Below are 22,325 nucleotides of genomic sequence, written 5' to 3' on the forward strand. Positions count from 1 at the left end.
TTTGAAAAACGTCTAAGTCCTGAAAAGCCCGCCTGCTGTTAAATAGAAGAAGAAGAAGTCTAAGGTACCTTGCCTTACTGAACACTATAATTGTACATTTAGCAACGAATTTGGATTTTATTCAGAATATTAGTACTGTCTTCTAAGCAAGATCTTCGAAAGAAAAAGTCTGGTTATTGCATTGACAGTTTTTAGGAATAAAAATCTGTTGTTTTTTGTTGTTTTTTTTTTTTTTTGTAATTTGCGTAACTATCTGAAGATGCAATAGAGTAAATGCGAAAAATAGATTTATTTTTCTCTATTATTTTACCCGCCAACATATCTCCCCATCACTAACTTTTCTCCCCGCATTTCCTCAGCTTGATAATGCCAACTTTGGTGGGAATCCAGCAACATTCCTAAAATATTTACTCACCATGTTTTGACTTTAGATTTCTATATTCCAATGTTCGCCTAGTCAAACAGTTCGTGGTAACGAACTGTAAGTAAAGAGCGACCCGGCTCAATGGTAACCGAAACCCTAGAAAACGGGTTTTTGACACCAATTGATACATCAAAAGAATCAGATTTTAATGCTGAATTCAAATATATAAATGCCATCAAGTTTAGTTCTACCCATCAAAAGTTAGGCACCTGATAAAATTTAGCTGATTTTCGAAAAAAGGAGGAAAGACCCTGTAAAAATCACAGAATCTTGATAAATATCACAACACCACATTCAACGTGTCAGAGAACCCTACTGTAGAGGTTTCAGGCTCCTATCTACAAAAATGTGAAGTTTTGTATTTTTTGCCAGAAGAAAGATCAAGGATGCGTGTTTATTTTTTTTTTTTTGTTTTTTTTTTTCCAGGGGTGATCGTATCGACCCAGTGGTCCTAGAATATTGTTGGAGGACTCATTGGAACGGAAATTAAAAGTTCTGGTGCCCTTTTTAAGTGAACAAAAAAAATAGAGGGCAACTAGGCCCCCTCCCATGCTCATTTTTTTTTTACCAAAGTCTCCTGATCAAAATTTTGAGATAGCCATTTTGTTCAGCATGGTTGAAAATATGAGAACTATTTCCTTTAGGATGACTTAGTCCCCCGAAGTCCCCGGGGGGAGGGCTGAAAGTTATGTTTGACTTTCTCAAAACTTTATTTTTTAAAACCAATAAAAAACTTTAGCGTAAAGAGCGAGGCGTTGAGGAGGGGACAGCCCCTTTCATATACGGAATAATTTCTGTTCGTTTTAAGTTTTAAAGTCATTCCTTAATTTCTGTTAAAAAAAACTTGTTTTTTTTTTATTTAATAATTAAAAAGCATAGAAGACAGTGAATAAAAATGTGACAGACATCGGAAGCCATTTACGAATTATATAGTTTATAGACTGTGTTTTTTAAAATGCTAATACTGGGGGGAATTCAGAGCTAATAGAGGGGAGTTCAAGAATAGAGAATGTGTGATAAACAACTATGGAATGGAGAGTTGTGTGGTGGGAAATTTCAATAAGTTGTTTTGTTGGCAATTGTGTGGTAGAGGAGCGGGGAGGAAGTTGTGGGTTGGGGAGTTGAGTGACCACCAGGTTTCGATGGTTTCAATTAGACTCAAATCACATCTAGTTTTATCAGTATTTCCTTTTGCATAACTCTCGAAACGTTAAAAGTTTTAACTTGATCTTTTTAAATATAATGGTTTCTTAAATAGTATTTAAAAGCCAAATTAGCATTTTTGTTCACTCGGCTGTTTTATAATTTCTTTCTTTGCTCCAAGATATTTTTAAGAAAAGGCTGTTCATTTCAATTAACTGCAGTTACTACTGCTACTACTACTAACTCAATGCAGTACCAAGCCATATGAAGAATACGGTTCTAGGTGTTTACCCCTCCGGAGAATCCCCCCTACTCCAAAAAATACCCCCTCCCCCCGCGGAAAATACCCCCAGCAGAAATATCCCCCCCCCCCGAAAATACCCCCCCCCCATGGAAAATAAGACTTTCCAAATTTGAGAATTTTATTTGAGTTTTATCTTTTTTCATTTCCGTAGGGGACAGGAGTTTTGATACTTGTGCACTATGGTCAACTCACTCAAGTTTACGATGTGTAAAACTCGAGAACAAAGCTTTTTCTTCGTTACTTTTTTTTTAAGCTTAGCGCAAGACAAGACAAAGACAAGTGACAAAATATACGGGAAATTTATAATTTGGGCTATATATTTGCATATAAGGGGGGAGGGGGTAAAGTATTTTGACAGTTTGAAGTCAGAAAACAATTATTTATAAGTATGATCACTAAAATATTACAGAAGAATAGCGAGGTATCTGGAAATTGTGTTAACTAATCCGAGTATAAAGTAATCCCAGTATCCCACTATAAAGTAAATGTAATGTTCTATTTAAGTGTTTTTCCAAGTGTTTTTTTTTCAATGACCGTTTTTCCAAGTATTTATTTAATGTATTGTTTCATTTAAGTGTTTTATGATGATCGCTGATCAAAGTTTATGTTATTTTTGCCTTTCATTTATTTTATTTCACTATATTCATGGCCGTATATTTGGCTTTAAAATACACTTCTCTATCTATCTATCTAATATGCAGAATACTTGTACCAAACACATTTTGCATGTAGACCCGCTATACTTCCCCCCCCCACCCCCCAATATGCAAATCTATAGCCCAAATTTATTTCTAAAGTAACGAAGAAACTAACGAAAAAGCTGGTGAGTTATCGAATTTTACACAGCGTCAACTTGAGTGAGTGGCGCATAATACACAAGTACAAAAATTCCTTCCCCATACGGAAAAAAAACACTCAAATCAAAATTCTCAAATTTGGAAAGCCTTATTTTCCCCGGGGGTATTTTCCGGGGGAGGGGGTATTTTATGCGGGGGGATATTTTCCAGGGGGTGGGGTGGGGGGTAATCGTCGGGGGCAAACGCCGGCCACCGAAGAATACACAGCTACGCACGCTCCTCCTCCATTCCAATTGCAATTACAATACCAAAAACGGTAATTCTTATAGTTAGGCATCTTATTAATGCAAATTAAGACACAGATACAACCATATGACTTTTTCCAGTGACAAGATGTTCTCTGTGTTAAATTCCTATGATCAGAAGAAGCTACACACAATTTTAACAACTGTTGTTTCATCACCACTAGTGCTAAACCTCAGGATACGCCACTAGCCAGTCCTTTGCCCAGGCTTTTTCCTTCCTGCATTTTTAAGTTCAGTTACACTATCAATCAATTGCCCGTGTCAACACAAATCAGGTCAATGGACAGGCTGCAGTGGTTGCTAGCGAAAAAATTTTTGCCCAATCTAATTTTTGAGTGGTCTTTCATTTGTTTTGGCTTGTTTTTTTTGCTCATTCGTTTTTCTGTTTTCAGTACAGTAGACTTGAAAAGGGTACTTTTTGTTTTATATGCACTTTTTTTCCTTCCCTTTTCCTGATCGCTGAAGACGGCTTGGCGAAGGTCTTTGCGGAGATAACTGCTTTGTTATTCCGTTGTTTCTTTTTCACAGGCTGAAAATCAGCCAGTTTTGGCTAATTTGGCTGAAGACCAAACTGGCGTTTTGATTCGTGAATTATTTTTATGTTTTTTTTTCTTCAGTTTTAAATCGAAGCGAATCAGCAGACGGGTTTTCGGTGATAATCTCTCTCGAGAGACTATTATAAATGGAGTCAAAGTAGGCAATTCGACCACGACGCATAAACATAACTCGGGATATAACATTCAATGTGCGAAGCAATTATAGAAAATTTATAGAAAATTATAGAAAATAGAAAATTTAAGTCGGAACAATATTATGTGGGGTACATGCAACTATTGTCTATTTTAGTTACAGCTAGTAATAATGGTATAAAAAGAATTATATTATCTTTGCAAGAAGAGTTTGAGAGTTGATGACCTTCTAGAAGGTCTCTCCTAATTTTGTGCTGGATAAAAAAAAAAAAAAAAAAAAAAAAAAAAAAAAAAGTTGTCACAGTGTTTCAAATTTCATCCTTGATCAAATGAGACAAGTAAAGCGTGATATACTTAACGTATTTGAGAAAACCCCCTAGAAAGGAGCTACAAAAGACAAAACTATATCCACTGTAAGCCTGGTTGAGTCATAACTACAGGAAATCACACAGGGCCGGCCTTTGGAGCTGAATCGGAGGAATTTTGAAGGGAAAAAGATACAGGATTTGATATCTTAAAAATGTAGATCTAAGCTAAAAATACCAAAAATTACAGTTATACAGGTTCTTCAGAATGATTTAAGATAGAAAATGCAAGCAAAAATCTACTACAATAAACCTAATAAAGGAAATCGACTCCTCCGTAGGGTTAGGTGATACTAGTTAGCATAAAACTTGACGAGACCCCAACTAGCATTGTAGTCGGTGCAAAAGTTTAACTAAAATATCCCTACCCTAACAGCGGTTGCACATCTTATAGATATTATTACCTCTTATGAGTAGCATATCCCCTTATGAGAGTTAAAAGTCAAAATGGACCCCTGTTGAAAGCAATTGCGAAGTAATGGCTTTCAAAAATAGAAAGGTTATGTGATTGTTATCGTTGGGACTATTTCACCTGCACCGTCTAATTGGTGTTTTTTTTATCATCAATTAGCGCTAAATTATCTTCAGTTATTACACTGGGGGGGGGGGGGGGATAGTAGTAGGCGGTAGGTGGTTCACTGAGAAAATATGCTTTTAGAAAATTAGATGACAGTACTGTTATTAACAAAATTGTAAATTTCATTTCTTGCATTGAAGTCGACTCTAAGTATCTTTATTTGACTGTAGTGTATATTATCTTTATTTAACTGTAGACTGTAGTACACTGGGAAAGGATCATCTGAAAAAGACTCATGGCACTGTCAACTAGTTCCCTCTACACTGGCGACCCTGCTTAGCAAGAGCGCCAAGTCAAATAAGTCAAGTCAAAGCAGTACACTGCATACTATCTTTATTTAGCTGTAGACTGTATATTATCCGGTACTTTGCCATTATGTGGACACCTATAAAAAGTCAAGTTTGGTTAATGCTAATGAAATAAAACAAAATAGGATGAATATAAGTAGAAAGGGGGGTACTAGCGCGGACGGGGCACCAAGTATGGGCATAGAGTCATTAGGGAGAACACTTCTACTCCGAACGGGAGTCCATATATGGGCATAGAGTCATTAGGGAGAACACGTGGTTAATTAAAGCGATTGGGAATTTGGAACACCTGTGCTGTCAGTCATTAATCAAATTGTTTCCGGGCAAAGTTTAATAATATCTGACAGGTACTGTCAGATTTCTCCAGGAATAGATCCAAGTCATTAATGTCTTTGCCTCGGAAACAACTCTTTTGGTCAAACTCCAAAAGATATTAATAACCAAACGCCATGGAAACAACTCTCCAAGAAACATCTTAGCGATGAATTCTTTTAGCGCGGGAATCAGGTTTCTTATTAATTTGAAATGCCTCAGCGCAGAGATGCCAAAAACAAAAGGAACACGCTGAAATTACGTTTAGGGATTATTTGGGCGAAACCGTTTTATCCATTTTATGGGATTATTTCGGCGAAACAGCCGGAGACATTTTAAAAGAAGATTTTAGAAGAGAATTTGAGGGTCAAACTCTGTGGTCGTTATAATACACAAGTTCCATTTGAACAGTGTTGTGAGGTCCTCTACCCCAACCCTAAAGGGTTCCAATCCCTCTACCCTCACCCCGAAGGAAGCCCCCGGTAATCCAAGGTCCCCCAAACTCCCCCAGGGCCCCAGCCCCTCACACGCCCTCCGCAGACCCTCCAAGGCCCACCTCTGATCCTCAAAGGGCCCCCGGACCCCCAAAGGGCCCCCCGGCCCCCAAAGGCCCACCGCCGGTCCTCAAAGGTCCCCCAGACCCCCCCCCCGGGGCCCAAAGGGCCCCACCCCCCCCTTTGACCCCCCAAAGGGGCCCCTCTCCCTCCATCTCCTCCCTCCTCCTCCCCTTCCCCTCCCCTCCTCCCCTTCCCCTCCCCTCCTCCTCCTCCCCTCCTCCTCCTCCCCTCCCCCTCCCCTTCCCTCCCCCATTTTTTATACTTTTTTTTGCATTGAGACACAGAACGACCCCCTCCCCCCGGCCCCTCCCCACTCCAAAGGTCAGATTTTTCAAAGTTCATTTTGAATTTCCTTTCGTTGAAATGCAAGAGTTGGAATATTTCAGTAGTGTTTTATCGTGGTTTAGCTTGTCACAGTTACATTTTCTTGATTTGTCAAAGTTTATTTTGAATTTCTTTCACTGAAATGCAAGAGTTGGATTATTTCAGTAGTGTTTTGTTGTGGTTTACCCTGTCACAGTTACATTCTATTTGTTTTTAAAAGTTCTTTTGAATTTGTTTCATTGACATGAAAGAGTTGGAATATTTAAGTAGTGTTTTGTTGTGCTTTACATTGTCACAGTTACATTCTCTTGATTTTTCAAAGTTCATTTTGAATTTCTTTCGTTGAAATGCAAGAGTTGGAATATTTCAGTAGTGTCTTGTCGTGGTTTACCTTGTCACAGTTATATTCTCTTAATTTTTCAAAGTTCATTTTGGTTTTCTTTCGTTGAAATGCAAGAGTTGGAATATTTCAATAGTGTTTTGTTGTAGTTTACCTTGTCAAAGTTACACTCTATTAATTTTTCAAAGTTCATTTATAAATTTCTTTCATTGAAATGCAAGAGTTGTAATGTTTCAGTAGTGTTTTGTTGTGGTTTACAGCGTCACAGTTACATTTTCTTTATTTTTGGATACTAAATTTGAATATCCTTCATTGAAATGGATGAGTTGGAATATTTCAGTAGTGTTTCGTCGTGGTTTACAGTGTCACAGTTACATTCTCTTGATTTTTGGAAGATCATTTTGAATTTCTTTCATTGAAATGCAAGAGTTGGAATATTTCAGTAGTGTTTTGTCGTGGTTTACCTTGTCACAGTTAAATTTTTTTGATTTTTCAAAGTTTATTTTGAATTTCTTTCACTGAAATGCAAGAGTTGGATTATTTCAGTAGTGTTTTGTTGTGGTTTACCTTGTCACAGTTACATTCTATTGATTTTTCAAAGTTCATTTTGGTTTTCTTTCATTGAAATGCAAGAGTTGGAATATTTAAGTATTGTTTTGTTGTGGTTTACCTTTGTCAAAGTTACACTCTCTTAATTTTTCAAAGTTCATTTATAAATTTCTTTCGTTGAAATGCAAGAGTTGGAATATTTCAGTAGTGTTTTGTTATGGTTTACAGTGTCACAGTTACATTTTCTTGATTTTTCAAAGTTCATTTTGAATTTTTTTCATTGAAATGCAAGAGTTGGAATATTTCAGTAGTGTTTTGTCGTGGTTTACCTTGTCACAGTTACATTTTCTTGATTTTTCAAAGTTTATTCTGAATTTCTTTCACTGAAAAGAAAGAGTTGGATTATTTCAGTAGTGTTTTGTCCTGGTTTACCTTGTCACAGTTACATTATATTGATTTTTCAAAGTTCATTTGAATTTCTTTCATTGAAATGCAAGAGTTGGAATATTTCAGTAGTGTTTTGTTATGTTTTACATTGTCACAGTTACATTCTCTTGATTTTTCAAAGCTTATTTTGAATTTCTTTCATTGAAATGCAAGAGTTGGAATATTTCAGTAGTGTTTTGTCGTAGTTTACCTTGTCATAGTTACATTCTATTGATTTTTCAAAGTTCATTTGAATTTTTTTTCATTGAAATGTAAGAGTTGGATTATTTCAATAGTGTTTTGTTATGTTTTACCTTGTCACAGTTACATTCTCTTGATTTTTCAAAGTTCATTTTGAATTTCTTTAATTGAAATGCGAGAGCTGGAATATTTCAGTAGCGTTTTGTCGTGGTTTACCTTGTCACAGTTACATTCTCATAATCTTTCAAAGTTCATTTTGTATTTCTTTCGATGAAATGCAAGAGTTGGATTATTTCACTAGTGTTTTGTTATGGTTTACTTTGTCATAGTTATATTCTCTTGATTTTTCAAAGTTTATTTTGTTTCTCTTTAATTGAAATGCAAGAGTTGGAATATTTCAATAGTGTTTTGTTATGGTTTACCTTGTCACAGTTACACTCTCTTAATTTTTCAAAGTTCGTTTTCAATTTCTTTCGTTGAAATGCAAGAGTTGGAATATTTCAGTAGTGTTTTGTCGTGGTTTACCTTGTCACAGTTATATTCTCGTGATTTTTTCAAAGTTAATTTTGTATTTCTTTCATTGAAATGCAAGAGTTGGAATATTTCAGTAGTGTTTTGTTGTAGTTTACCTTGTCACAGTTACATTTTCTTAATTTTTCAAAGCTCATTTTGAATTTCTTTCATTGAAATGCAAGTTGGAATATTTCAGTAGTGTTTTGTTATGGTTTACCTTGTCACAGTTACATTCTCATGTTTTTTCAAAGTTCATTTATAAATTTCTTTCGTTGAAATGCAAGAGTTGGAATATTTCAGTAGTGTTTTGTCGTGGTTTACTGCGTCACAGATACATGCTCTTGATTTTTCAAAGCTCATTTTGAATTTTTTTCATTGAAATGAAAGAGTAGAAATATTTCAATATTGTTTTGTCTTGTTTTACCTTGTCACAGTTACATTCTAATGATTTTTCAAGGCTCATTTGAATTTCCTTTCGTTGAAATGCAAGAGTTGGAATATTTCAGTAGTGTTTTGTTGTGTTTTACATTGTCACAGTTACATTCTCTTGATTTTTCAAAGTTCATTTTGAATTTCTTTCGTTGAAATGCAAGAGTTGGAATATTTCAGTAGTGTCTTGTCGTGGTTTACCTTGTCACAGTTACATTCTCTTAATTTTTCAAAGTTCATTTTGTTTTTCTTTCGTTGAAATTCAAGAGTTGGAATATTTCATTAGTGTTTTGTTGTAGTTTACCTTGTCAAAGTTACACTCTCTTAATTTTTCAAAGTTCATTTATAAATTTCTTTCGTTGAAATGCAAGAGTTGGAATATTTCAGTAGTGTTTTGTTGTGTTTTACATTGTCACAGTTACATTCTCTTGATTTTTCTAAGCTCATTTTGAATTTCTTTCGTTGAAATGCAAGAGTTGGAATATTTCAGTAGTGTCTTGTTGTGGTTTACAGTGTCACAGTTACATTCTCTTAATTTTTCGAAGCTCATTTTGGTTTTCTTTCGTTGAAATGCAAGAGTTGGAATATTTCAATAGTGTTTTGTTGTAGTTTACCTTGTCACAGTTACACTCTCTTAATTTTTCAAAGTTCATTTATAAATTTATTTCGTTGAAATGCAAGACTTGGAATATTTCAATAGTGTTTTGTTGTGGTTTACAGTGTCACAGTTACATTCTCTTAATTTTTCAAAGCTCATTTTGAATTTCTTTCATTGAAATGCAAGAGTTGGAATATTTCAGTAGTGTTTTGTCGTGGTCATTCTCTTAACTTTTCATGTTTCATTTTGAATTTCTTTCGTTGAAATACAAGAGTTGGAATATTTCAGTAATTTTTGGTTGCAGTTTGCCTTATCACAGTTCCCTTCTCTTCATATTTAAAAGCCCATTTTGAATCTTATTCGAAAAAATGCAAAAGTTGGAATATATTATTAGAGGTTTGTCTTGGTTTGCCATGTCACAGTTACATTCTCTTGATTTTTCAAAGTTGATTTTAATTTCCTTTCATTGAAATGCAAGAGTTGGAATATTTCAGTAGTGTTTTATTCTGCTTTACCTTATCACTGTTATATTCTGTTGATTCTTCTAAGGTTATTTTGAATTTATTTCGTTCAAATGCTAGAGTTGGGATATTTCAATTATGTTTTGTTATGGATTACCTTGTCACATTTACATTAACTTGATTTTTCAAAGGTTATTTTTTTTTCATTTATTTTAAATGCAAGAGTCGGACTATTTAAGTAGGGTTTTGTTGTAGTTTAAATTTTCAAAGTTACACTCAATTAATTTTTAAAATTTAATTTTGATTTAATTTAATTGAAATGCAAGAGTTGTTATATTTAAGTAGTGTTTTGTTATGGTTTACATTGTCACAGTTACATTCTCTTGATTTTTCGAAGCTCATTTTGAATTTCTTTCGTTGAAATGCAAGAGTTGGAATATTTCAGTAGTGTCTTGTTGTGGTTTACAGTGTCACAGTTACATTCTCTTAATTTTTCGAAGCTCATTTTGGTTTTATTTCGTTGAAATGCAAGAGTTGGAATATTTCAATAGTGTTTTGTTGTAGTTTACCTTGTCACAGTTACACTCTCTTAATTTTTCAAAGTTCATTTATAAATTTCTTTCGTTGAAATGCAAGACTTGGAATATTTCAAGTGTTTTGTTGTGGTTTACAGTGTCACAGTTACATTCTCTTAATTTTTCAAAGCTCATTTTGAATTTCTTTCATTGAAATGCAAGAGTTGGAATATTTCAGTAGTGTTTTGTCGTGGTCATTCTCTTAATTTTTCAAAGTTAATTTTGGATTTCTTTCGTCGAAAATCAAGAGTTTGATTATTTTAGTACTGTTTTGTCGTGATTTACGATGTTTCAATTAAATACTCTTGATTTTTCAAAGTTTATTTGTTATTTCTTTAAATGGAACTCAAGAGTTGGTATATTTCTGTAGTGTTTTGTCGTGGTTTACCTAGTCACAGTTACATTGTCATAATTTTTCGAAGTTCATTTTGGTTTTCTTTGGTTGAAATGTAAGATTTGGAACATTTCAATAGTATTTTATTCTGGTTTACCTTTTCACACTTACATTCTCATAATTTTTCAAAGTTCATTTTGGATTTCTTTCGATGAAATGCATGAGTTGGAATATTTCAATAGTGTTTTGTTGTGGTTTACCTAATTATAGTTACATTCTCTTAATTTTTCAAATTTAATTTTGAATTTCTTTCGTTGAAATGCATGAGTTGGAATATTTCAGTAGTGTTTTGTTGAGGTTTACCTTATCACAGTTACATTCTCTTGATTTATCAATGTTAATTTTTAATTTCTTTCGTTGAAATGCAAGAGTTGGAATATTTCAGTAGTGTCTTGTCATTGTTTACCTTATCACAGTTACATTCTTCTGATTTTAAAAGGTCATTTTTGTTTTCTTTCGTTGAAATGCAAGAGTTGGAATATTTCAGTAGTGTTTTGTCATGGTTTACCTTGTCACAGTTACATTCTCTTAATTTTTCAAAGTTCATTGTGGACTTCTTTCATTGAAATGCAAGAGTTGGATTATTTCAATAGTGTTTTGTCGTGGTCTAAATTTTCGCAGTTACATTCTCTTGATTTACAACATTCATTGCGGATTTCTTTCATTGAAATGCAAGAGTTGGAATATTTCAGTAGTGTTTTGTTGTAGTTTACCTTGTCGCAGTTACATTTTCTGGATTTTTCAAAGTTCGTTTTGAATTTCTTTCTTAGAAATGCAAGAGTTTGAATATTTCAGTAGTGTTTTGTTGTGGTTTACCTTGTCACAGTTACAATCTGTTGCTTTTTCAAAGTTCATTTGGATTTTTTTAATTGAAATGCATGAGTTGGAATATTTAATTAGTGTTTTGATGTGGTTTACCTAGTCACAGTTACATTTTCTTAATTTTCAAAGTTGATTTTGAATTTCTTTCGTGAAAAGCAAGCGTTGGATTATTTCAGTAGTGTTTTGTCGTGGTTTACCTTGTCACAGTTACATTCTCTTGATTTTTCAAAGTTCATTTTGGATTTTTTTCGTTGAAATGCAAGAGTTGGAATATTTCAGTAGTGTTATGTCGGGGTTTACCTTATCACAGTTACATTTTCTTGATTTTTCAAAGTTCATTTTGAATTTCTTTCTTTGAAATGCAAGAGTTGGAATATTTCAGTAGTGTTTTGTCATGGTTTATCTTGACGCAGTTACATTTTCTTGATTGTTCAAAGTTCATTTCGATTTCTTTCGTTGAAATGCAAGAGTTGGAATATTTCAGTAGTGTTTTGCTGTGGTTTACCTTGTCACAGTTACATTCTATTGATTTTTCAAAGTTCATAGTTGGAATATTTCAGTAGTGTTTTGTTTTGGTTTAACTTGTCACAGTTACATTCTCTTGATTTTTTAAAGTTCATTTTGGATTTATTTCGTTGAAATGCAAGAGTTGGAATATTTCAGTAGGGTTTTCTTGTGGTTTACCTTGTCACAGTTACATTCTCTTGATTTTTCAAAGTTCTTTTTGGAATTTCTTTCTTTGAAATGAAAGTGTTGGAATATTTCAGTAGTGTTTTTTTGTAGTTTACCTTGTCACAGTTACATTCTCTTGATTTTTCAAAGTTCATTTTGAATTTCTTTTGTAGAAAAGTAAGAGTTGGAATATTTCAATAGTGTTTTTTCATGGTTTACCTTGTCACAGTTACATTCTCTTGATTTTTCAAAGTTCATTTTGAATTTTTTTCTTTGAAAACAAGAGTTGGAATATTTCAGTAGTGTTCTGTCGTTGTTTACCTAGTCAAAGTTACACTCTCTTGATTTTTCAAAGTTCATTTTGAAATTCACTCATTGAAATGCAAAAGTTGGAATACTTCAGTTGTGTTTTGTCGTGGTTTACCTTGTCACAGTTACATTCTCTTAATTTTTCAAAGTTCATTTGAAATTTCTTTCACTGAAAAGCAAGAGTTGGAATATTTCAGTAGTGATTTGTCATAGTTTACCTAGTCACTGTTACATTCTCTTGATTTTTCAAAGTTCATTTCGGATTTTTTTAATTGAAATGCAAGAGTTGGAATATTTCAGTAGTGTTTTGCCGTGGATTACTTTTTCACAGTTACATTCTCTTGATTTTTAGAAGATAATTTTGGTTTTCATTCGTTGAAATGCAAGAGTTGGAATATTTCAGTAGTGTTTTGTTCTGCTTTACCTTGACACAGTTACATTTTCTTGATTTTTGTTAGGTTAGGTTAGGTTAGGCTAGATTAAATTAGGTTAGGTTTAGCAAGGTTAGGTTAGCTTAGCCTACGTACGCGCGCGTACGTAGGCTAACCTAACCTAGCTTAACCTAACCAAATTTAATATAGCCTAAACTAAACTAACCAAACAAAAATCAAGAAAATGTAATTGTGTCAAGGTAAAGCAGAACAAAACACTACTGAAATATTCCAACTCTTGCATTTCAATGAAAGAAATTTCAAATGAACTTTGAAAAATCAAGAGAATGTAACTGTGACAGGGTAAACCACGACAAAACACCACTGAAGTATTCCAACTCTTGCATTTCAATGAGTGAAATTCAAAATGAACTTTGAAAAATCAAGAGAATGTAACTGTGACAAGGTAAACCACGACAGAACACTACTGAAATATTCCAACTCTTGTTTTCAACGAAAAAAATTCAAAATGAACTTTGAAAAATCAAGAGAATGTAACTGTGACAAGGTAAACCATGAAAAAACACTATTGAAATATTCCAACTTTTACATTTCGAAAAAAGAAATTCAACATAAACTTTGAAAATTCACGAGAATGTAACTGTGACAAGGTAAACCACAAAAAAACACTACTGAAATATTCCAACTCTTGCATTTCAACGAAAGAAATTCCAAAAGGAACTTTGAAAAATCAAGCGAATGTAACTGTGACAAGGTAAACCACAAGAAAACCCTACTGAAATATTTCAACTCTTGCATTTCAACTAAAGAAATCCAAAATAAACTTCAGAAAATCAAGAGAATGTAACTGTGACAAGGTCAACCATAACAAAACACTACTGAAATATTACAATTATGAACTATGAGAAATAAAGAGAATGTAACTGTGACAAGTTAAACCACATCAAAACAATACTGAAATATTCCAACTCTTGCATTTCAACGAAAGAAATCCAAATGAACTTTGAAAAATCAAGAAAATGTAACTGCGTCAAGGTAAACCATGACAAAACACTACTGAAATATTCCAACTCTTGCATTTCAACGAAAGAAATTCAAAATGAACTTTGAAAAATCAAGAATAGGTAACTCTGATAAGGTAAACCCCAACAGAACACTACTGAAATATTCCAACTCTTGCATTTCAACGAAAGAAATCCAAAATGAACTTTGAAAAATTAAGATAATGTAACTGTGACAAAGTAAACCACAACAAAACACTACTGAAATATTCCAACTCTTGCATTTCAACGAAAGAAATTCAAAATGAACTTTGAAAAATCAAGAAAATGTAACTGTGACGAGGTAAACCACAACAAAACACTACTGAAATATTCCAACTCATGCATTTCAATTAAAAAAATCCAAATGAACTATGAAAAATCAAGAGAATGTAACTGTGACAAGGTAAACCACAACAAAACACTACTTAAATAATCAAACTCTTGCATTTCAACGAATGAAATTCAAAATGAACTTTGAAAAATCCAAAAAATGTAACCGCGAAAAGGTAAACTACACAAGAACACTACGGAAATATTCCAACTCTTGCATATAAAGTAAAGAAATCCGCAAGGAATGTTGAAAATCAAGAGAATGTAACTGCGACAATTTAGACCACGACAAAACACTATTGAAATAATCCAACTCTTGCATTTCAATGAAAGAAGTCCACAATGAACTTTGAAAAATTAAGAGAATGTAACTGTGACAATTTAAACCATGAAAAAACACTACTGAAATATTCCAACTCTTACATTTCAGCGAAAGAAAACCAAAATGAAATTTGAAAATCAGGAGAATGTAACTATGATAAGGTAAACCATGACAAGACACTACTGAAATATTCCAACTCTTGCATTTCAACGAAAGAAATTCAAAATTAACTTTGATAAATCAAGAGAATGTAACTGTGATAAGGTAAACCTCAACAAAACACTAATGAAACATTCCAACTCATGCATTTCAACGAAAGAAATTCAAAATGAACTTTGAAAAATTAAGAGAATGTAATTGTGATAAGGTAAACCACGACAAAACACTATTGAAATATTCCAACTCATGCATTTCATCGAAAGAAATCCAAAATGAACTTTAAAAAATCACGAGAATGTAACTGTGACAAGGTAAACGAGGATAAAATACTATTTATATGTAACTACTCATGCATTTTAACCTAAGAAATCAAATCTAATTAACGACAAATTTAGGGACTTTGTCAGTAAATAGGTAAAGCGTACCCTGATATTATTTGTATAAACAAACTCTTGCGTTCCCTTGCGATAAAATCGATGTGGAAATAGATCATACAAGAGCATAAATCTGTGACAAGGTAAAGTATGTAGTAACAGTACTGAAAAAATCCTGCTCATTCATTTTGGCAAAATAGACTCAAACTTAACTTTGAAAAATTAAGAGAATGACCACGACAAAACACTACTGAAATATTCCAACTCTTGCATTTCAATGAAAGAAATTCAAAATGAGCTTTGAAAAATTAAGAGAATGTAACTGTGACACTGTAAACCACAACAAAACACTATTGAAATATTCCAAGTCTTGCATTTCAACGAAAGAAATTTATAAATGAACTTTGAAAAATTAAGAGAGTGTAACTTTGACAAGGTAAACTACAACAAAACACTATTGAAATATTCCAACTCTTGCATTTCAACGAAAGAAAACCAAAATGAGCTTCGAAAAATTAAGAGAATGTAACTGTGACACTGTAAACCACAACAAGACACTACTGAAATATTCCAACTCTTGCATTTCAACGATAGAAATTCAAAATGAACTTTGAAAAATCAAGAGAATGTAACTGTGACAATGTAAAGCACAGCAAAACACTACTGAAATATTCCAACTCTTGCATTTCAACGAAAGAAATTTATAAATGAACTTTGAAAAATTAAGAGAGTGTAACTGTGACAAGCTAAACCACAACAAAACACTACTGAAATATTCCAACTCTTGCATTTCAACGAAAGAAATCCAAAATGGACTCTGAAAAATTAAGTGAATGTAACTGTGACAAGGTAAACCCTACTGAAATATTCCAACTCTTGCATTTCAATGATAGAAATTCAAAATGAACTTTGAAAACTCAAGAAAATGTAACTGTGACAATGTAAAGCACAACAAAACACTACTGAAATATTCCAACTCTTGCATTTCAACGAAAGGAAATTCAAATGAACTTTGAAAAATTAAGAAAATGTAACTGTGACAAGGTACACCACGACAAAACACTACTGAAATATTCCAGCTCTTGCATTTCAATGAAAGAAATTCAAAATGATCTTCGAAAAATAATGAGAATGTAACTGTGACACTGTAAACCACAACACAACACTACTGAAATATTCCAACTATTGCATTTCAAAGAAATAAATTTATAAATGAACTTTGAAAAATCATGAGAATGTAACTGTGACAAGCTAAACCATAACAAAACACTACTGAAATATTCCAATTCTTACATTTCAAAGAAAGAAATTAAAAATGAGCTTTGAAAAATTAAGAGAGTGTAACTCTGACAAGGTAAACCACAACAAAACACTATTGAAATATTCCAACTCTTGCTTTTCAACGAAAGAAATCCACAATGAACTTTGAAAAAATCAAGAGAATATAACTGTGACACGGTAAACCACGACAAAACACTACTGAAATATTCCAACTCTTGCATTTCAACGAAAGAAATTAAAAACGAACTTTAAAAAATTAAGAGATTGTAACTGTGACAAGGTAAACCATAACAAAACACTACTGAAATATTCCAACTCTTGCATTTCAATTAAAGAGAACCAAAATAAACTTTGAAAAATCAAGAAAATGTAACTATGACAAAGTAAACCACGACAAAACACTAGTGAAATATTCCAACTCTTACATTTCATCGAAAGAAATTCAAAATGAACTTTGAAAGATTAAGAGAATGTAAGTGTGAAAATGTAAGCCACAACAAAACGCTATTGAAATAATCCAACTCTTGCATTTCAATGACAGAAATTCAAAAATGAAGTTTTAAAAAACAAGAGAATGTAACTGTGACAATGTAAAACACAACAAAACACTACTGAAATATTCAAACTCTTACATTTCAACGAAAGAAATTCAAATGAACTTTGAAAAATTAAGAGAATGTAACTGTGACAAGTTAAACAACGACAAAACACTACTGAAATATTCCAGCTCTCGCATTTCAACTAAATAAATTCAAAATTAACTTTGAAAAATAAAGATAATGTAACTGTGACAATGTAAAACATAACAAAACACTACTGAAATATTCCAACTCTTGCATTTCAATGAAAGAAATTCAAATTAAATTTGTAAAATAAATAGAATGTAACTGTGACAAGGTAAACCACCAAAAAACACTACTGAAATATTCCAACTCTTGCATTTTAGTTAAAGAAATTCAAAATAAACTTTGAAAAATCAAGAAAATGTAACTGTGACAAGGTAAACCACGACAAAACACTACTGAAATATTCAAACTCTTGCATTTCAATTAAAGAAATTCAAATGAGCTTCAAAAAATCAAGAGAATGTAACTGTGACACTGTAAACCACAACAAAACACTATTGAAATATTCCAACTCTTGCATTTCAACGAAAGAAATTTATAAATGAACTTTGAAAAATTAAGAGAGTGTAACTTTGACAAAGGTAAACTACAACAAAACACTACTGAAATATTCCAACTCTTTCATTTCAACGAAATAAATCCAAATGATCTTTTAAAAATCAATAGATTTTATCTCTGACAATGCAAACCACAACAAAACACTACTGAAATAATCCAACTCTTTATTTTTAGTAAAAGAAGTTCAAAATGAGATTTTAAAAATCAAAAAAATTTTACGCCGAGCCGTTCAACCACGACAAAACACTATAGAAACAATCAAACTCATTCATTTCAATGAAAGATATTCAAAATGAGCTTCGAAAAATCAATAGAATGTAACTGTGACACTGTAAACCACAACAAAACACTACTGAAATATTACAAGTCTTCCATTTCAATGAAAGAAATTCAAAATGAGCTTAGAAAAATCAATAGAATGTAACTGTGACACTGTAAACCACAACAAAACACTACTGAAACATTCCAACTCTTGCATTTCAACGAAAGAAATTTATAAATGAACTTTTAAAATTTAAGAGAGTGTAACTTTGACACGGTAAACTACAACAAAACACTATTGAAATATTCCAACTCTTGCATTTCAACGAAAGAAAACCAAAATGAACTTTGAAAAATTAAGTGAATGTAACTGTGACAAGGTAAACCACGAGAAGACATTACTGAAATATCCCAACTCTTGCATTTCAATGAAAGAAATTCAAAATTAACTTTGAAAAATCAAGAAAATGTAACTGTGACAATGTAAAACATAACAAAACACTGCTTAAATATTCTAACTCTTTCATTTCAATGAAAGAAATTCAAAAGAACTTCTAAAAACCAATATAATGTAACTGTGACAGGGTAAAACACAGTAAAACACTACTGAAGTAATCCAGCTCTTGCATTTCAGTGAAATAAATTCAAAATAAACTTTGACAAATCAAGAAAATGTAACTGTGACAAGCTAAACCACGACAAAACACTACTGAAATATTCCAACTCTTGCATTTCAACGAAAGGAAATTCAAAATGAACTTTGAAAAATCAGACCTTTGGAGGGGGGAGGGGCCGGGGGAGGGGGTCGTTCTGTGTCTCAATGCAAAAAAAAGTATAAAAAATGGGAGAGGGAAGGGGAGGGGAGGAGGGGAGGGGAGGAGGAGGGGAGGGAGGAGGAGGAGGGGTGAGGAGGAGGGGGAGGAGGGGAGGAGAGGGGAGGGGAGGAGGGGGAGGAGGGGAAGGGGAGGAGGAGGGAGGAGATGGAGGGAGAGGGGCCCCTTTGGGGGGTCAAAGGGGGGCCCTTTGTGCCCCGGGGGGGGGGGTCTGGGGGACCTTTGAGGATCGGGGGAGGGCCTTTGGGGTCCGGGGGGCCCTTGGAGGGGCGGGGGGCCCTTTGCGGCCCAGCGGAGGGAGTTTGAGGGGCGGCTGAGGGCGTGTGGGGGGGTGGGGCCCTTTGGGCGCTGGGGGGACCTTTGGGTACCAGTGGCTTCCTTCGGGGTTGGGGTAGAGGGAATGGAAACCTTTGGGGTTGGGGTAGAGGACCTCACGACACTGTTCAAATGGAACTTGTGTATTATAACGACCACAGAGTTTGACCCTCAAATTCTCTTCTATAATCATCTTTCAGAATATCTCCACCTGTTTTGCCTAAATAATCCCGCGAAATGACTAAAGTAATTTCACCCAAATAATTCCTAAACGTAATTTCAGTGTGTTCCATTTGCTTTTGGCATCTTTGTGCGGCTGCATTTCAAATTAATAAGACAGCTAATTCCAACACTAAAACAATTCATCGCTCAGATGTTTTTTGGAGTGCTGTTTCCATGACCTTTGGTTATTAATATCCTTTGGAGTTCGACAAAAAGATTTGTTTCCGATGAATAGAACATTAATGACTTGGATCTAGTCCTGGAGAAACGTTGACAGTTCCTGTCAGATTCCATTAAACTTTACCTAGAAACAATCCGATTAATGACTGACGGAACATGTGATCCAAAGTCCAAATCGATTAAATTAACCATGTATTCTCCTTACTGACTCAACGCACATCTTTGGACTGCCGCTCGGAGTAGAAGTGTTCTCCCTAATGACTCATGCCCATACTTGGTGCCCCGTCCGCGCTAGTACCCCCTTTCTACTAATATATAATAGTTTATAAACGAATTTGGGCTATATGTTTGCACATTAGGGGAGTGGGGGGTAAAGCATTGCATATACTAAATACGTAACCTAACCTAACCTAGGTACCTTTTTTTCCCCCTAAACCCCAAAAAAAAACAATTCAATCATTGTAAATTCAATGAGAAACCAAGCTCTTCGATTAATTTAGATAACAATTACCCGCTTTACGAGTCTCCATCACCGCATTCATTCGACTGTCTATAGCCGAGGTGTCCACATAATGGGAAAGTACCTACTATCCTTAATAAAAGCGAAGACCCTAATTTTACGTTGAACACCCTACTTTTACGTGCCAACAGCAGCTACATTATCTGAATTCAACCAACCTCGTCTGCTATTTATCCAAGTTAAAAAAAAAAAAAAAAAAAAACTGTGTTCATACACACACAGACTCACACAAAAATGATCTTCACACGCCAAAACTCGTTACTCAATAATGTCAAAACGCATAAGCCGATATTAGAGTAAGAAATAACGACAAGGTGCAATCAGTAAATATTTTTAGGGCCGATCAGAAGGGTTCCATAAGCATGTCTGTAAAAAAAAGGTAATTATAGGGGAAATACCGCAATTTCCGCATAATGTTCTCAACATCTCTCCGAGGGACTATCCTCGAACTGCACAAAGGAATGGTACTGGAGCATATCAAAAGAAAGTGAATCATAAAGCGTTCATGACTCGCATTTACTTACTTGGGGTATAAGATGGAAGACTGAGCTGCCAAATAACGATCCAACGGCCAATCCTACCATAGCTGTCAAAATATTGTTGTAAAAAGTTTTCCGCATGAGCGGTAACACTGAAACACCAACTAATGAGCATAAACTGATCATTGTTACGAAAAGGAATCCAAAACCCCAAACTGAAAAAAAAAACAGTGCCAAAATAAAGTATATTTGTAATCAACGAGTAATTCATTCATTCATTCATATATATATATATATATATATATATATATATATATATATATATATATATATATATATATATATATATATATATATATATATATATATATATATATATATATATATATATATATATATATAACTTGATTTAACGAGTATAAAAAAGAAACTGATCCATCAACCAAAAATAACCTATAGGCTACCATAGACAAACATAGAGTTTAGTTGTAACAGAAAATTTTAGTTACTCAGAAAATTTTTGCTTTTTTTACTTGCTGAAATTTCCTACAAATGACTCAAATCAGGTTTTACGTTCTTTTTAATTGCTCAACATTTGATATAGTAAAAACAAAATTGCTTGGTCAGTATCATATTACGTGTTCTCATAATACCTGTGACTAGCAGCTTAAGTAAATGTGTCTATTAAATTCTAGAGGATTAAAGTGAGTTGATTATTTTTTAGAAGGAGATTTCCATTTTTTGTCGACAGCTGTTATAAAAAATGATTACACTGGTAAAATATCAAACCACTGATGCTAATGATTCATGATTGCAGCAATGGGTGCAACCTAGTAAAGAGCGAACCACAACCTATAGTAACATAAGCTTTAAAATGCGTTTGAAAAAAACTGTCTAGTGAGAAAAATTACTTTTTGTAGCTGATTCAAGAATTGTAATTATTGTTTCTATTAATTTTGATAGTAAAATCTTATTCTGAAAAAAAATTTACAGGAATTTCGAAAGAGCCTGAAATCCCTCGAAAATGGCGTCGGATCAAAGCCACAAATACACTATTAAAATTATCATTGTCAAAACCCTATTTAAGACCCTTGAAGCCCCCCCCCGTTGATGTTAAAGTTGGAGAACTAGAACGTGCAGTAGAAGTTTCTCTGCCCCCCCCCCCGAAAATATTTGCGCGTATGTGTAATGTTTCTGTTGGTGTAAGAGTTTTAGTTAAAGCGGTCGTTTTAGACAGTAAAAGAAATCCTACCGGAATAAACTATCGATAATTTGGCCCAAATCGAGGGGCTAATAACTGACCGTCGCAGGTGTCCCTTCCTTCGTGCCTCCGTGCCTCCGGCACACCTGAAACAGCGTGTTCCTGGAAGCGAAGAAACACAGTTTTATCTTATGGCTTATGGCTTATGGAAAGCGTAAGGCGCGTTTTTTACGACGGCAAACTTTCTCCTCTTGAGAGGGTATCTTTACTTGGTCGTGTTGTTTACTGCGCTCGACATTGGAGATCCTGGGTCCTAAAAAGTGGACATTATGCTTTGAACGAGAATTTTATTACCACAAACCTTTACCATTGCCTAGAGATAAATATGCATTCCCTAGTGCTTCTCGTTCGTCGATTCAAACGGCTTGGGCTCGAACGTCTTTTCAAATTCTCCGACAAGAATAGCCAACCGTGTGAAGATTTTTTTAGGAAGATGCGGTCTCAAACCAGAACTTACAGTACTGTAATAAACTTTTCGTTCCTCCAACTTCTACATCGAATTTGTCGATATGAAAGTATAACGGATTTTGAAGCTCAATATTCTAATGAACAGTTGTCCATGCCCAAGGCCAAGCGAGTTAGATCCATTGGTGTTGTGTCTGTCAGTTCCGATTTTTCTTTGCCCGGGGACGATGAAATCAAGCTCAAGCTAGGGCGAGAGTAGTAAAGCATTAATAGATACAGATCGTGATTGTGTAATTTGTCTTACCTCCCGCCTGAGGCATGAATATACAGTGTAGTCTAACCGGTACATTGGCTTACCACGGGTCAGTCA

The 22,325-nt window shown here is 34.0% G+C and overlaps 1 protein-coding gene across 1 annotated transcript in view; it reads right to left on the reverse strand.

The window, feature by feature from the left end:
- Positions 1 to 20,500, reverse strand: part of LOC148946685 (metal cation symporter ZIP14-like) — a 54,545-nt gene extending 34,045 nt beyond the window's left edge. The window contains exon 1 of the mRNA XM_089097085.1: positions 20,335 to 20,500. Coding sequence (XP_088953211.1) covers positions 20,335 to 20,475 — 141 coding nt within the window. The 5' untranslated portion in view covers positions 20,476 to 20,500. The remainder of the gene's footprint in view (positions 1 to 20,334) is intronic.
- Between the last annotated feature and the right edge of the window lie 1,825 nt (positions 20,501 to 22,325).

The sequence above is a fragment of the Artemia sp. Qi Xiang Cuo genome, chromosome 11 (assembly GCF_049724085.1).
Source record: "Artemia sp. Qi Xiang Cuo chromosome 11, ASM4972408v1, whole genome shotgun sequence".
NCBI classification, from domain to species: domain Eukaryota; kingdom Metazoa; phylum Arthropoda; class Branchiopoda; order Anostraca; family Artemiidae; genus Artemia; species Artemia sp. Qi Xiang Cuo.